We start from the raw sequence: 17,928 nt of genomic DNA, 5'->3' as shown, positions 1-17,928 counted from the left end.
CCCTGCTGGCTGCCCTTGCAACTGTCAGCCACTGACAACGGTCCTGTCAAGAAAAAAAATGATAAATACCAGTTCTGAGGGAGGTGTTAAGTGAGGCTGCCAGCCTCATTTTCCTGAAAGCCATAAATGCTAATAAGAAACTTGCCAACATTCTTCTGGTGGAAATCAAAACATCAAGCAGCCCCCAGTAAGAAGCAGGTGAAGCCTGGAAATAAGGAGCTGGAATCAGCTCCACACTCTTGGTACCTAAAAAATACATAGCTTTAGAAAAATAAACTGGGGGTAGATAGGGGAGAAATTCGATTCAGTTCACATTCAAAGGGGGACCTACATAATTCGCAGTTTCCAAAACAACTGAACCGAAATACACCAATCCTTCAAAATTCTCACTGCTCTGAATTTTGCAATGCAGTTGCAAAATGCCCAGTGATCTGCTAGGATAAAGTGTGCATACAAAATCATGTATTAGGAAAAATAACATACAAAATGCATTATATTAGAGAAGATTTTAATTTGCAAAAATGTGTATATTAGGACTAATTTGTACTAAATTTGTACTAATTTGTGCTAACTAAAAAGATGGTGAATTTCTATGAAGACTTTTTTTAAAAGAACACCTCAAACTGATGTGGGGATGTGGAGAACTTCAGACTGGAATTATGAGAAACTAAGAGAAACTGAAATGGACTTCCCTACCATAGACCTCCATTTATTTTTTTAAAAATGTAATGCAGGAATATCCTTCATGTCACAAAAGGAGGTTCGGATACCTGCCACACGTTAAAAAAAGACATGAGGAGAGCACATGGACTAGCCTCACCTCTCTCTGAGGCGTGCAAAGCCAGCCTCCATGCAGCCAGCTGGCATGTGCTTCTGTGTGTCTTCCACACGAGGGGGAACCCTGACCCAACCAGTCCTGCCTCATATGGAAGAGTATCAGCAAATATGCAGAGCCCTTCGCACCCTGGCCAGCCATACAGATGGAGAAGAGGAATGGTTGCTGCAGATGTCAGTGGTGAGGTTGGGGCTGGTCTAAAGCAACTCCACAACCCTTTTCATGCATTGTTTCAAAGCATAGGGAGAGTCATCAGAACACCACCACCATCTAAGAATGCACTTAGCTCAGGCTCAGCAAATCAGCACATCTTTGTACAATTGTTTTGGATTATCTGGCCTTATAAGTGATGGTGGGAAGTTGGCTGAGTTGAATGCGTTGAGCTGCCTCCATCTAACCCAGTATGGCCTACTCTGACTGGCAGGGTCTCTGGCAGAGGTTTTTGCCAACCAGATGCTAACTTGAGATTGTGCAAACAGTTTAACCTGAGACTTCCTGCCTCTGGGCTCTGATCCATTAGCTTCGTGGGAGAGCATATGAGCCGTGAAAAGCACTGAGATCTTTCTCCTCCCGTTTCCTAGAGGAAAAGATTGATCAAATTATTCTAAATACGAGGTAGAATAGCTTCTTCTAGTTACGATTTTAAAAGTGTTTTCTGATGGAAAGAAATTAATAGGGAGAACAAAGGAAGCTGATTCATGCAGGATCCATTTATTTGTACATCTTGGCCAATATTGTCTGCTCTAACTGGCAGCAGCTCTCCAGGATCTCAGGCAGAGCTCTTTCCCTTGCTACTTGAGCCTTTTTAAGCTGGAGATTCCAGGGACTGAATCCTTGTCACTGAGCTGTGATCGCTCCCCCACAACACCTGAGGGCATATCCAGATGAATGAATCCTACTTTTTATTGATTTAAGAAGCCAATGCTGAAGTAGAGACAAATGGATGCATTTATGTTGTCATATCACGAGTCTCAGTCCATTACGTATGTGTATACACCATGACCACCCTCATTGTGTGAAGGTGTTTATTATTTATAGTATTTATTTATGCAATTTAAAGACTACCCTATAAATGGATATATCTGGGTGGCACGCAAGGATTAAAAGAATATTACAATGAGACAGAATCAATACTGTACCATTATAAAATCACAAATCATGTTAAAGCAGAAGACAGGAAAAGAAGCTTTGCAGCAACTCATTGATTTGAAATGGAGGGCCAAGGAGTAATATCCACAAATTTAAAACCAGGGGTATTGAGTCCCAAGCTAACAGGGCTAAAGCCCGGGACTGTTTTGCACCCAGCCTCTAATGTCCCGATCAGGTGCTTCATGCGGTGCACAGACCACTAGTCAGCTGTTGGGTGGGACAGCACCCACAGAGGGCAAGGGAGAGGCAGCAGAGGCCAGCACTGTGAGGAAGGGAGACGAGAGCCAGCCAATGAGAGTGCTGGTGGTGACCTCTGCTAGGCAATCAGCTCTGTGGGATGAAGCCAGGCCAATCTCAGCTCAGCACAAGCAGCAAGTATGGGTGAGAGCCTCAAGATGCCCATCACCCCATTAGTTCTTCTGCCGAGCAGAGAGGGCAGGATTCCTGGAGCTTGTCATCACTGTGATTCTCTGGTAGGAAAGAGTGGATTGGCAGACCCCACATCACATTTCCACAAAATGTCATCTCTTGGGCTATACTAATTCACCATTTTATGGTGGAGACAGACATAATCTAAAAAGAGGACCAAGTATGAAGAAGAAGGAGAAGGAGGAGGAGAGTTTGGATTTGATATCCCGCTTTATCACTACCCAAAGGAGTCTCAAAGCGGCTAACGATCTCCTTTCCCTTCCTCCACCACAACAAACGCTCTTTGAGGTGAGTGAGGCTGAGAGACTTCAGAGAAAAGTGACTAGCCCAAGTCCACCCAGCAGCTGCATGTGGAGGAGCAGGGACGCGAACCCGGTTCACCAGATTACAAGTCCACCGCTCTTAACCACTACACCACACTGGCCAACTTTCTTCCACCTTCATAAGCTGAGCTCCACCCACAGTCGTGGACGGCGTGGTAAGGGAGAGGCAAGCACCTGACCTCTCAGTAGGGGGAGGGGCAAGGTGGCAGGGAGGGCAGCACCATGCAAATGCACTGGTAGGAGCACTGGATTGGCTCGGCCAGTGAATTTGCACTGCACCAACCTGGCCGCTGCCTCACCCTTCCGCATCCCAGTAAGCAGCAGGAGTCACGTATCTTCAGACCACCACGCTGTTCACTACTGGACATGATCAATAGGGAAGTACCAGTAAACTCAGGGAAACAACAACAGTGTTATTGTTTGAACCCCACCCATCTGACTGGGTTGCTCCAGCCACTGTGGGCAGCTTCCAACAGATATAAAAATGTAATAAAACATCAAACATTAAAACGTACCTGTACAGGGCTCCTTCAGATGTCTTCTAAAGTTGTATAGTGCTTTATCTCCTTGACATCTGATGGGAGGGCGTTCCACAGGGCAGACATCGCTGCTGAGAAGGTCCTCTGTCTGGCTCCCTGTAACTTCACTTCTCACAGTAACGGCACTTCTCACAGTAAGGGAACCGCCAGAAGGCCTTTGGCGCTGGATCTCAGTGTCCAGGCTGAACAATGGGGGTCTCCTGAAGTACAAGAAAACATTAAGGGAAGAAAGGGAACCCCCATAACAGCTCAATGAAGACTGCGCATCCTCAGAGGCCATGGAATGCTGACTGCTGAGGGGGAAACAGGATGGAATGGAGTATTCTTGAATAGGGCATGGGTGACTGTTGGGAACCCTGAACAGGAACACACCACACTGCAATTTTTTATTTTTTATTTTTGCAAGTCCCAGTTGTTGCAAATAATAATAAAGAAATATTAAAAGTGCAGAATTGTGGTGACTGCGACCAGTGCCTGCCACAACTGAACAGAAATGGCTTTTTGAGAGATTGACTCCGGAAAGGAAAAAGTATGTTTGAGCTGGGCCAATGCTCTAGAATATTACATCTCTCTTCCCTCATTATTCCCCATGGTGTATGGAATGAATAGCAGTGGGTGAACTGCCTTGCATGCCATTTAGCTTCAAATAGGAAACATCTGAAAGGAAGGGCTTCACCATAGCACTTGAAATGCATGCATAGCGGAGGAAAGTGCATCATTGTAACAAGGTGTAAGTGGGAAATTCATTTGCAAAGGAACAGCTTCAAGCATCCTAATGAGAGGAATGCAACCCTGCAAAGTTCCATTTGAAATATGTCATGTGTTGGGTTTTCCTAGAAGAGGACTGTTCCTCCCATACAATCTCATTTAAAAGGGAAATATAAATCCCGGGTAGATAGCAGATCTAGTATTTTCATGAGATCTGCTTGTCATCTAAATTAGGCAACGGGGTACCGATAATCTTTAATTAACACAACTAGTATCTCACCATTTTGCTGCACCACAGCAATTCAGACCGTCAGAAACAAAACAAAAGAGAGAGAGAGAAGACATGCGCCTAGCATGGGACAACAACATTAGAAAATAATTGCCATGCAAATTGCGTTGATGACAGGAGTTGATTGCTTTTCTTCCACTCTATGAAATGAGTAAATTTAATTAGATTTCACTGTATTACACCATCCACTTATGCATATTTGGAACTTTCTCAATTTTGCATACTTTGCTGGCATGTCAAAGATTAAACAGAAAAAGATTACAGAGGAAGAGGAGGGAGGGAAGATAAGAGATTGGGGGGGCAGGGATGAGAAAGCATGGGATTTGTCCTTTCATACTCTAGTGAAATAATTGTGCTGCATGAGGAAATGTTGTGAGACATGTTTTATTTATAGAAAGCTGGTAGTTTTCAAGAGAGAAGGCAAATATTGGTCAAGAGCTTTGGAAACTAAGGTACTCTTACTTGCTTATTTAAAATATGCTATCTCAGAAAATGATCTAGATGCCAAATCATGCCCTGAATTGGATCAGAGGGGTGGTTTGCACCACATTAGAACCTTGTAAAGAAGAAATTCATTTTCAATCCTAACCTTGTCTATTCGAAAGTAAATCCAAAGGGAAGTAAATCCTATGTGATTGGGGCCAGGATTGCAGCCTTAGCAATGGGAGCAAAAGCTGGGGCAATGATCCACTGCATCCTCCCAACCTTCCAATGGCTCTCTTGGGCAAAAGAAGAGCAAGTCAGCTGCCCACAATCACCACTCGCCAACCCCCACAGAGAGACATGGCCTTTTTGCAAGCATGTGATCTAAAACTTAAAATCAGGTCTAGTGTGACTCTTACGTACATATATAGCCTTAAAAAACAAAACAAAAAGAAAAGTACAGGAAAATAAGTCACTTTCGGTTGGTAAAGGACAAAAATAATTACTAGCAAAAAAGTCAAAGTCAAGAAATAGAAAAGAACAAAAAATTAATGTTCTTAGGCTGACAAATATACAGTTCGGTCCTTGGTTGCTTACTTATTCATGTTATTTCCATCTTGTTGAGTAATTCTCTAGTGAGAACTGGATTGTTCTTTTCTCATAACCTTTTCATATTTCTAGCTTATCTCATCTTGTCTCAAACAGTGTGTGCAGTAATGGCTCATTACTTAGGAAGGGCATGACTGCTCGCGAGCATTGGGTGATGGTAGGAAGGCAAAAAAGTTAAAATTATTTATCTTTCTCTGCAGAAGGCAAAACAAGTCTCTCCCCACCCCCCCCATTAGTAGGTAGCTTGGAAACTCCATTAATAATGTTTCTGAGTGTGGTTTCATTCAAACTTATATCAGGTAGCTGCAGTGGCCATTTTTTGACAGATCGGCTTACTATACCAATATGCATAAATTCCCATAAAAAACCAAAGTGTCCTCTGCCGGATCAGGTCAAACGTCTATCTAGTCCAGCCTCATGCTCTCACTATTAACCTTAAGCCATCTTTTGAATACCCTTCTTATGGCAACACACCCATTCAGCTGTTTCCCTTTTCTAGATGAGCCAATCGTTACTGTGATTGATTTGTGGTCTACTTTGCACCCAGCTTCGACAATTAATGTAATTGGGTGGTATTTAGAAACTTTTGTAAATTAAATAATTAAATAAAACATTATAAACTCCTTAGCTACAACTTTGCAGACAGTTTGGCTGCTGAAATTCCACTGAATCCAACCCCTAATGGACCTTGGGATGGCAGCTTGGACTTAACCAGAACTCACATTTTGACATGCAGAGTAGTAGGTTATACTGCGCCATGTGCTCTTTCAGACATTATGAAAGTTTTGAGAAGCCAGCAAGCAGTTGTTGTTGTTGTTGTTGTTGTTGTTGTTGTTGTTGTTGTTGTTGTTGTTGTTATACCACCCTATACCCAGAAGTCTCAGGGCAGTTCACAGAATAAAATATTTAATGAAATAAGTTAATTATCCAAATGCAGAATTGCAAAAAAATATATGCTTGTTTCTCTCCTACCGCTTCCAACTACAAAGCACTAGAGCCACAGATTTCATTATTAGCATTCTCTTTATTTGAAGTCACTGAAGATACATATCATATAGATGGCGAGCTTTTAACGTATTGTGACAGTAGCTTGGTTTTCCAGGTTCATATACCCTGCAGTAAAATACGACTGATCTATTTGTCATTTTTCCCTGTACATGCACAAGAAGGATGTAAACATGTATTATTTGAGCATCATTTATCTTTCATCTGAAATGATTGCCCAATTTGACCTTGGTTCCCCCCCCCATTACTGCCCATTGTTATGTAGCCTGAAAGTAAATAGGTTTTAAATGCCGAAGGTAAACAACAGAAAATGTGTCCTTAAAAATGCTCAATGACTTGTCAACCTGTTTCTAAACCTATCTACCTAGAAGTAAAGATTCCACATTTGCTAAAGCTCTCTTTATGCATCATACCTGTTTATGAGAGAGAGAGAGAGAGAGAGAGAGAGAGAGAGAGAGCATGCGTCCATGGAACGCAGGTCTTGGTGCAATCATATCTAATGGTCCTGCTGCAACTTCCACATGACCTGCTGCACTTCCCTTCCCTGTCACATGTACAATTGAACATGCATATAGCACATGAAAAGTGTTAATGTAATCGCAGTCAGGCAGAAAATGAAGGCCCTTTCACACAGCTATGCTTCCCATTCAGTCACATGCAAAACAAACATCTGTTGTCTTAACCTTTTCAACAGGCTCCAAGAAAGAAGTACAGAAAGATCAAGAGGCCAACAGACCCACAGTTTCATCCCCTAAGAGATTGGTTGTATCATCCACCAAGCTCCACTCACCAGGTATGTATAAACCAAACACACTTGTTTTTAAGAACTATTTGAACTTTGCCAATATTTAATGTGCATCAATATTGTGTGTCGGCAAAAACTTGTGCCGTTGAAAGGAAGCATACACCAAAAGCTGTTCTATTCAAAACAAGTCAATGCTGTTTTCAAACCAAATTTCAGCAGGCACATAGACACCTGCTGGCACCGCACTGATGACCCAGGAGATTGGTAGTCCTGGTCAGGTAAGTGAGTCCCTCCTAAACCCAGAGAATGCAGTTCTGACATCTCATTAGTACAGTGGTACCACAAGTTACATACGCTTCAGGTTACATACGCTTCAGGTTACACACTCCACTAAGCCAGAAATAGTGCTTCAGGTTAAGAACTTTGCTTCAGGATAAGAACAGAAATCAGGCTCCGGCGGCACGGCGGCAGCAGGAGGCCCTATTAGCTAAAGTGGTCCTTCAGGTTAAGAACAGTTTCAGGTTAAGAACGGACCTCCGGAACGAATTAAGTACTTAACCCGAGGTACCACTGTAAAAGGAATAGGAACCAAATTATCAAGAAGTGAACTTGCTTAGATACCCCTCTGACTTTTCTGCTGGTGATGTGAGGAGAAGGTTGTTGATGTGCTGGTTCACTTCTGGTTTTGACTCTCAGGTCAGTAAGGGAGCTTAAAATGGCTCTGAATTTCCATGGAGTTGGCATCTCAACATGAAATATTACTGTTGATTTGGTTCTCTGATGGAATGGGCGAGAGGAAGAGGGTTCTTTACACTGATTTGTACATGAACAGAAAATCTATAGATGATAAATGGCCATCTGTCAGGGACTCTTTAGCTGTGATTCCTGAGTTGCAGAGGGGTGAAGTAGACGGGTGCCAACTTAAATAAAATATTGGGGGAGGCAGGTAAGTCCCTCTCCACATAATAAATAATAGATCACAAGACCATTTGAATGGCAATGCCCATCAAATTTAGGGGGACCTCAGCCCTTAGGAGTTGGCTCCTATGGGACGAGATGACCTTTGGGGTCCCTTCCAACTCTAGAATTCTCTGATTCTCTGAAATAATAAACTTCAAACTTGCAGCTTGTGCAGCAGGCAAACTCTCTTATGCCACTTGGCAAAGCAAATTATGTCCTGTTAAATCTTTGAATGGAATAAGCCATTGTTGTTAAATGTTTAAAATAAGGCACACTATTTGAAACACATGATTATACATAAACAATCAACAACTCTTAACAGTGGTGGCAGCGGCGGCGGCAACAAACCCCTCAAAGCAATAATGGGTTATTATATTCCTACAAAATTTCAGTTATTTCTACAGATACCTTCAGAGAACAAATATAATCCTGATATATTGGCACCTGTTTGTCAGATACATGGCTGCACCTAGCATTTTACTTCTGCTCAGTGTCAACAGACCCACCGCTGAATTGCGGAAATTGTATTCTAAATCGCTCCATAATTGGAAAGCCAATAGGTGGGGAGGGGTGGGCCAGAGCAGCTGTCTCCACAGGAAGAAGAGTGGCAAATGCACCAAGCTTTGTGCATACGTGATTCTGTCGGGCTGCAATGTTTAGCTACTAATCAGTTAGATTAATTGAGTGGAACATTTCTGATAGGTTATAAAAAATGACCCCAATAAATCAAATTTAAATTACATTTTTATATAAGAGCTTACAAAAGCCATCAGGAGTGTGTGTGTGTGAGTTGTGTAGGCGCTATCAAAGAAAAGCTATACCTCTTTCTTTCTCGCACTGAAGGCAGTGCTCTTCTAAGGACTAGATGAAGTGTAACACTGATTGCATGTAGGCAATTAATGTGCATTAAAAAAAAAGTACATTGCTACTGTATGGATCAGGATCAGGACCGTGATATGTGGGTTGGGGTTGTGTTTTCCTGACAAAAATCTTTCTCTCTCTCTCTCTCTCTCTCTCTCTCTCACACACACACACACACACACAAACGTAAACACCCCTACTATTAGTTCTGCAAGGGAAGATTCCATTGAGTTGATTATTATTGATTTTATTGGAATTTGTAGTGATTTTATTGTGTTTTTAATTATTTTTATTGGGCCATGCAGTGGGTTTTAAGGAAACCTTTCCATGTGCTATGGGTCTGATAGCTGTGTGTGTGTGCAAACACAATCACACACACGCACACACATCCTGTAGTGGCTATTTATTTTTAATTTTTTAAAAGAAATATGCAAGTTGATTGCTTATTTGTAAACTGCTTTGAGGTCTTTTATTCAATTATGTGGTGCATACATTTTTAAATAGTTTTTTCCTAGTTTGATCCTATGATAATCCATAATGCAGAATATATGTGCATAATCTAAAACAACAACAACCTGGAAAGTATATCCTTTTATTCAGAGCTATTTTTATTCAATTGCAAAACCTAAACTGACTTTTATCAGTTAAAATTTAGACAATTAACAAATCAAAAGTTTGTTTTAACAGCCCTTTGGGGTTGCAAAATTTAACATGGAGTACCAGAAGATGTTTAATACTGCAAATATTTTTATTAGCCTTTTCAATAGCACTTAGCGGCCATAAGCCATTATCAAATTTCACATGCTTCAGCGCCATTTATCTCAGCAGGACTCAGGCATCCATAACCTTGCCCTAGATGGTGACTTATTACTTAAAATTAATAGGATTTTTTTGAACCCACAGTCTCACCTGACCCCAAAAGACACTTTTTGAAATAGAATTGCATCCTTTCGTAGGCTTGAACCCTTTGTTTAGCTTTTTTCCAATCTTTAAAAAAACTGAAAACAAATTATCCTCAATTTAGTGGGAGTTAAAATGATTTCAAGGAGACATCCATTCAGTCTTTAAAAAACGGTACTTGAATCTTCATAATAACCTTCAGGCACTGTGTTTTCTCCTTATGTGTTCTTGCAGAGGGCTGAAGGTTGTATGGGTTTACATATGTATCTTTACATATTTGCTGCATTGTGCTGGATTGAGACTCTTTCAGGCTTAGAGTAGACTAGCCTTTCCCAACCTGGTACCCTTCAGACATTTTGCATTACAGTGGTACCTCGGGTTAAGAACTTAATTCGTTCTGGAGGTCCGTTCTTAACCTGAAACTGTTCTTAACCTGAGGTACCACTTTAGCTAATGGAGCCTCCCGCTCAGTGGCGTAGCGTGGGTTGTCAGCACCCGGGGCAAGGCAAGTAATTTGTGCCCCCTAACCCGTGGATTTGCGCCCCCTAACCTGTGGATTTGCGCCCCCTAACCCGTGGATTTGCCCTAACCCCAGATGTTGCGCCCGGTGCGGCCGGCCCCCCCTGCACCCCCACGCTACGCCACTGCTCCCACTGCTGCCGCGCCGCCGGAGCACGATTCTGTTCTCATCCTGAAGCAAAGTTCTTAACCTGACGTACTATTTCTGGATTAGTGGAGTCTGTAACCTGAAGCGTCTGTAACCTGAGGTACCACTGTATAGCTCCTATCTTCATAAGCACACAAGAAGAGCCTTCTGGATTAGGCCAATGGCCCATCTAGTCCTTCATCCTGTTCACACAGTAGCCAAATGAATGCCTGTGAGAAGCCCAAAAGCAGGACCGGAACACAATATCACTCTCTCCCCCACCTGCGACTCCCAGCACCTACTATTCAGAGACTTACTGCCCCAAACAGTGGAGGAAGAATCTAGCAATCACGACTAGTGTCCACTTATCCTCCATGAATTTGTCTAATCCTCTTTTAAAGCAATCCAGATTGGTGGCCATCACTACCTCTTGTGGGAGTGCATTCCATGGTTTAATTGTGTATTGAGTGAAGAAGCACTTTCTCTTGTCTGGGACAGAATTGAAGGGTTTGAAGGGACCCAAGGGTCATCTAGTCCAACCCCCTGCAATGCAGGAATCTCAGCTACAACGGACAGATGGCCGCCCACCCTCTGCTTAAAAACCTCCAAGGAAAAAGAGTCCACAACCTCCCAAGGGAGACTGTTCCACTGTTGAGCAGCTCTTACCGTCAAAAAAATTTTTTTTCTGTGTGTTTAGTGAGAATCTCATTTGGATAAGTCTAGGTGATGCTTCATCCTGACGCTCATTTAGCTGGCCAGATACCACCATCTTGATCACCTTGTCCAAGAATGAGATATTCATTACCAGGCAGTACATTGGTACCTCGGGTTAAGAACTTAATTCGTTCTGAAGGTCTGTTCTTAACCTGAAACTGTTCTTAACCTGAAGCACCACTTTAGCTAATGGGGCCTCCCGCTGCCGCTGTGCTGCCGCTGCATGATTTCTGTTCTCATCCTGAAGCAAAGTTCTTAACCCGAGGTAATATTTCTGGGTTAGCGGAGTCTGTAACCTGAAGCATATGTAACCTGAAGTGTATGTAACCTGAGGTACCACTGTAGTTATCTAAAACCTCAGGGTATTAGGAGGGCCTTTCAGAATATGTCCCAACACCACCTTAACTTTATTGAAGTCCCATTGTGTTTAAATAAATAAATGTGTCTATTCAAAGCATGACAAAGCCTGGATCTGACCATCGGAAAGGCTTTTCAGTGTTTTCTTTAATGTGCAATAATCCTCTCATACTGCTTGTATTATTTTATCCTAAAAATCCAAACCTTGCTGTTCAAGTGACTGAAAATATTTTAAAGCAGTCATGTCTGTATCCATTAATATGTCTCATTCTGCTTCTCCGTAACACCCCAGAATTTCACAGCTGTTAAAGGAGCGTGGCAGAAAGGAATTTGGAATTCGTCCCGGCATCAGGAGTGCATTTTCTGTCCTCTATGTGAAAACAGCAGAATGGGGACAGAATATGCATACTGAGTTGTTCTTTTAGCCCCAGGTGAATAGAGGAGTTCAGGTTTATCCCTAAGGACAAAAACCACTGTTTAAATTACAAGGACATTTCAGAGTATTTGGAAGGACAACTTAAAGGCTTGCACTTCAAATACTGTAAGGCTGTGGGGAATTGGCGAAGACGATGGACAAAATTTCAGGGAATTTTCCCTAATTAAATCCCAGCCAATTTAGCTGTGGAGTCCTCGAGGAAGTCATTGCGAAGCAGCCTCACTGACCTTGCTATTATACAACTTTTGTTGTCAAGTGAATTCTAAGCATTTCAGAGACGAAACATGCGTCTCTTCAAGCCCTGCTGTGGTTTCTTTTATCCATAATCATAGGGAAGATGGGCAGCTTGATCCTAAAGGGATTCAGTGGCAGGTACAGCAGAGATTTGGAGCAGCTATAAGTAATATCCAAAGTTTGGCAAAGGCGGCATAGAAATAATTGGCCCATATGCTAATACAAGCCACCCTGACCTCCCACTTAACTCTCTGAACAGAAAACAATTTCTTAAATGCCAAAAATCCGCAAAGGCAGCTTTGAACTGGCAATCCAAATCTACCGCGCCCTCGGCTTAAGTCCTTTACAAAAATACGCCAATTACTCTGGTCACTTTCACATGTAGTAGCAAGCCAAGCAACTCACCTTAATAAACCATACTGCAGAGGAAACCCAGTCATTGCCACACACTGTCCTTTTCCTGACATTGTTATTATTATTATTTACATTTGTATACCACCCTTCATCCATAGATCTCAAGGCAGTTCACAGCATAAAAATAATAAATAAATAAATAAATGTAGTAGACATGAGTAGATAAAACAAAGCACCGTAGCATGATGACTAAACTCAGGACTGTGTTTGTTTAACCTGAACAAGCCAGGATCGCTAGCTAGCCCTTAGCCATATAGCTGCTTGTGGGCTTGCAAATCCTGGCTTCTTAGGGTGAAACAAACCACAGTTGGGTAACAAATCAACCTGAGGAAAACAAATCCACCTAACATATGTAGCAAGAGCAATCTGGCTATGTGCATGAGTACACAGTTCATGCACAGTATGTTTTATTAAGCCACACCTCTTGGTTTAGTGGTATGTGCAAACGCAGTCACTGCCTCCCCTTTCCCCCCATTTGTCCTTTCTGTCTGGAACTCTTGCTTGGCACATCTGTGCTGCACAAAGGCAATACAATGGCATTGTAGGCAGCAGCTGCAACACAGGCAGTAGTATCCTCCTCTAACAAACATACTGGGATGCTGGCACCTGGTTGTGTCGTCTGCTTCCTCCATGCAGCAGCTCATTGGATGAGACTTTAGCAAATGCACAGAATTTTACACACAAAATAAGCATATCCCTGTTGTTTTGATTATTTACATCAGGTTCAAGCACCGATACACATTACATCAGGAAATGCAAATTCACTGAGAACCAGCATCTGATCAGGCACACATATGTGTCAAGGTGCGTAGTAGCCCAAGCTAGCCAAGTTCTTTTAGCACCTGATGTTAAGGTACCAAGGGGTTGCTCGAGAGCAAGTAGGCAAATGCCTCCCTGCTCGGCTGTGAAGTCTTGCTTTTGATGCCAAAATAAACTTTCTCTGTGCAGAGCGCCACTCTCCCGTGGCTGGCTCATTCACTGGCAGAATCTGAGAGTGGGTGGTCCTTGAATCTTCCCTAGCAGAGTAGTCTTTAGACCAGTGTTTCCCAACCTTTTTTGGGCAAAGGCACACTTGTTTCATGAAAAAAATCTCGAGGCACACCACCATTACAGCCCCGTGACGTCAGCGCGCAGCGTCACGCCGGGAGGGACATGAATTGCTAGCAAATTACATAATCACCTCCTTGAGGGCTGGCTCATCTTCTCCGAAGGCAGAACCCCATTAATTAACAGCACAGACTCACACCATAGCCAAGACGAGGGGGGAAAACCTCAGTCATGCACAGTCATGCACATGTGGGGGCTAAATGAGGACGAAGACCGGGCAGAGAGCAGGGTTCAAATCACCCCACCTGGCCAGGACAATCCCTGGGTGCTCCCTTGGGCCACTCGCCTGACCCACCTCGCAGGGCTGTTGTTGCGAGGATAACACGGGGAGAACCACGCGCGCCCCCGGGAGCTCCTTGGAGGAGAAAGCGGGCGATGAATGCAATGCACGAAATATATGAGAGGCGACCAGGTTTTGCAGGTGAGGGGCCACCGCCAGCCTCCGCTTCCAACACCCGGCGCAACGACGCTGAAGTTTCCCCCCGGGCTTGGCTCGGGGAGCAGCGCTGCTCCCCCCCGGCTCCCCTTCGCCCTCCCGGCTCTCTCTGCCGCCCACTGGGGACCCCCCTCACCTGCCAAGTCCGGAGCGCCGGTGGAAGTTGCATGCATGCATGCAGGGCGCCGCGTTGCCATTGCATGGCACTGCACTCCATGCAACGCCTACACGCATGCATTGCCTTGCACGCCCGCCAAGGGGTCTCCCCGCGGTCCGATGCGTCCCCTCCGGCACGGATGCAGCATTGCAAAAATAAAAAACCCCCGACGCAGCCCTACCTGGGGGGCAGCCTCCGCCTCCGCCGCTCCGCCTCTGCGGGGATCCCCGGGCTCCATCCTGCCGCCCGATCTCCACGGGGGCGCAGGCAGGCTGCACGGGGTCTGCGCAGAAGAGCCCCTGCCCGCCCGGCCGCCGCCGCTGCGCTCATTCCATGGCCGGGAGAAGAGCGCTTCAAACAAAACGCCCGGCCCGCCAGGCCACGCTGGGAAACGTAGTTCGCGCACCCCGCGCAGGCGCGGAGCCCAAGGGCGAGGGGACTACGGATCCCGGCAGCCCCCGCGCCGGGGACGGAGGGGGAGAGGCCGGGTGCAGGGATGGAGGGACGGGTGGGCGAGCGAGTGAGTGAGTGGCAGCCGCCAAGCCTTGGCCGAGAGCCAGGAAGGGCCTCCCCGGAGGAGGAGGAGGAGGAGGGAGGCGCAGAGCGGGAGGGAGGGAGGGAACCCCAGGGGTCATCTAGTGACGGCGCCCCAATCGAAAATTTGACTTTAAAAAAAAAATCTTTCGAATTTTTTAATTTTTCCCGCGGCACACCAGGCAACATCTCGCGGCACACTAGTGTGCCACGGAACAGTGGTTGGGAAACACTGATCTAGTGACGGCGCCCCAATCGAAAATTTGACTTTAAAAAAAAAATCTTTCGAATTTTTTAATTTTTCCCGCGGCACACCAGGCAACATCTCGCGGCACACTAGTGTGCCACGGAACAGTGGTTGGGAAACACTGCTTTAGACGCCCAGTCTGCGCCTGCTTTTTCTGCGCTTTAGCTTACTTCTCACAAAAGGCGTGGACACAGGGGGACATCCTTCCTCCCTGCTTTGCTCAGCCAAAGTGTCCTGGCACCGCCTTGCAGCCTCCGAGCCCTGCATCTCCTCCTCACTGGAGGCGTGGCTTCTTTCTTCCACTGAGGAGGTACTGCTTCTCACAATCCCTGGGGGCTCTCTGTAACCCATTCGCTCCTTCCCCTCTCTTCCCTGAGCCAATGGCAGTTCCCTGACACCTGAGGTAGAAAATCCTACAAGTGCCTCTCCCTGGGACTGAAAATACAGTAAAAATAAATTTTAAAACTAGCAATTTGCTGCCCTCATATAGCTCCCAGAATCAGCCGGCTGATGTGGCTCCCTCACTCAGCATGATGCTTGGGCCAGCTCAATAAGCTCTGCAGAGTTTATGGTTGATAAAGAGGATGGCAAAGAAAATGTGAAATTAAGCACAGGGATTTGCAAAAACTGCACTGAAAAAATATCTGTATGGAGCATCTTCAACTGAGTATTATTTAAAAGGCTGCATTCATTGTGCAAGGCTGTAATGTTTAGATCAACCCCAAAGGAATGGTATGATGCCTTACAACGTTGCAAAAATCTTCACCCACTGATCTCTCTGAAGATCTGCTGTGGAATCCATAGCTGTATATAGCCTAAAGCCTAGAGATGTCAGAGACTGTGATGACAACAGAAATAGGAGTGGGAATTGCCTATGTTCATTTATTTGTCCCATATCCGGAATTGAAACCAATCCATCAAATGTATTTGGAATTTCCTGTTGTTGATCAGTTCGCAAATGATATAGACAAATGTGTAATTGATTACTACCCTCCCCCCATTTGCAGTTTGTTTCCTCTGCATTGAGATGAATGGTGTGGAATCACTTAATTAGTTAATTAATTATGTAAAAATTAACCATAGCAGACAGTGTGGCAAAAATGTAGTTTTCGTGAAGGTGAACTGCAGCAGAACAGAAACAACACTGCATACAGCAAATATAGAACAGAACAGAAATCTATGCTTTTTCACATCTCTAGTCAAGCATACATATTGGTGTTTTAAAATGTCACTGGGAAAGAAGATTTTCCATTCCTTAGACTGTTTTCTCATTCACCCTTTCTAGATAAATTTGTCGCAAGTGCTCTTCAGCACCTGCAGTTTGTAAGAGGCTTGTGGCTGATCATTGGGCCACAGGAGATTCTGTTTGAAGGCTGAGGTCAGCTGTGTAAAAACAATTGTGTAGAAAGGTGGTAGAAATATCTAGGGCAGCTGGGAGGTCTAGCTGGAATTACTGCCAAACTGTGTCCTGTTTCACAATAATTGTGTTTCTTGGCCTGTCAGACTGCATAGTGTGACTTGTATGTATTAGCTGGATCTCTTTTTAAAAAGAAATAAAACCCAAGTGGTTTTATCTTGCTATGTTGCTAGAAATGAGGTCAGTGAATTCCTTGAGATTTGAAGCCTTGTGATAAAATTCTATTTATTCTTCTGGACAGTTGTGTGAAACACAAACCCACTCATTTGCAGTCTCCATTGAAGCTTCAGTATATATATGCTAAAGGGTTATTTAATTATTTTAGGCTTGACTACACACACCCCTTTATTTTCTGTGTAAATGTCATTGCATGGCTTTTGCAGTGTCCATTGGGGTAACTAATAGTAAAATTTCTCAAAATCATGATAAAACATGTCTTGATAAACAATGGCTTATCATGACAGGAATAAGCTGAGGTAAGCTTCAGACTTGCCCTCTTCTGGCACAAACAGGAGGAGGACTACAGAAACTATCCTCTCTCTCTTTTTTTATTTAACCACAGCTTTTCATTTTGTCGGAATGTGGAAAAACTGCAGTCCATCTGAACTATGGTTTGTTAAAGCAAGCCAACTTCAAACCACAGTTTAAGAAGTTCACTTGTTTTGACAGACCACAGTTAAGGTAAACTGTGGTTAATAAAAAATGTGTAGTGTATGATGGGATAGTGGGGCTTACCTGACCTCCCAGGAAAGTGATAGAAAGCTTCCACTGTGGGGCCTTGGAAATACATAACTCTTTTCATAGATCAGCCTTCCACAGCCTGGTGCTTGAGGAGGAGATATGCAATGACAACCTGGGTAGGAGACAACACTGACAAAAGTTATCACCACTTGCCTGTCTCATAAAGGAACAGTTGGTGCATCAGCTTCCAAATAGTCCGCACCAACCTGGTACCTTCAATAAGTTTTTGGACTGCAGCTCCCATCATCCCTAAATATTGGCCATTGTGTCTGGGACTGATGGGAGTTGTAGTCCAAAACATCTCAAGGGTACCAGGTTGGGGCAGACTGATGCAGAGACTGTTCCCTTTTTTCTGATTCCCTTGTGAGATAGGCAAGACAGTGGTGATAACCCACCCACAGTTGCCATTGCATCTTTCTCTCCCCCCATCATAGTGACAGCATCAGAAGCTGCCACCATTCCATGGGTAATAAGTAGATCCTATAAAAAATATGTGCGTGTGTCATCGTTAAACTTAAGCATTGCACTTTCACAGTGACATCTTTCATGCCACATAAGGGGAATTCTTGTGGGGCGACTTAGCTGTCACTTGTTAGTGAAAGGATGGCAGGATGGATGTGTCTTGCCTGTGTAGCATAGTTGATTTAAAACATGAATGCATGGGTATTTTAAGTTCTACTCTCGAATAATAACCTGAGAAAAAGCACATTCCT

General features: G+C 44.1%; 1 protein-coding gene across 3 annotated transcripts in view; it reads left to right on the top strand.

The window, feature by feature from the left end:
• MTUS2 (microtubule associated scaffold protein 2) overlaps positions 1–17,928 on the top strand; it is a 300,965-nt gene that overhangs the window by 232,947 nt on the left and 50,090 nt on the right. For all 3 annotated transcript variants that reach the window (XM_083498852.1, XM_083498853.1, XM_083498851.1), the window contains one exon: positions 7,004–7,102. In XM_083498852.1, coding sequence (XP_083354978.1) covers positions 7,004–7,102 — 99 coding nt within the window. The remainder of the gene's footprint in view (positions 1–7,003; positions 7,103–17,928) is intronic.

The sequence above is a fragment of the Podarcis liolepis genome (assembly GCF_965112155.1).
Source record: "Podarcis liolepis genome assembly, chromosome: 4".
In the NCBI taxonomy this organism is placed as follows: Eukaryota; Metazoa; Chordata; class Lepidosauria; order Squamata; family Lacertidae; genus Podarcis; species Podarcis liolepis.
This window is presented reverse-complemented; position numbering and strand designations above follow the sequence as displayed.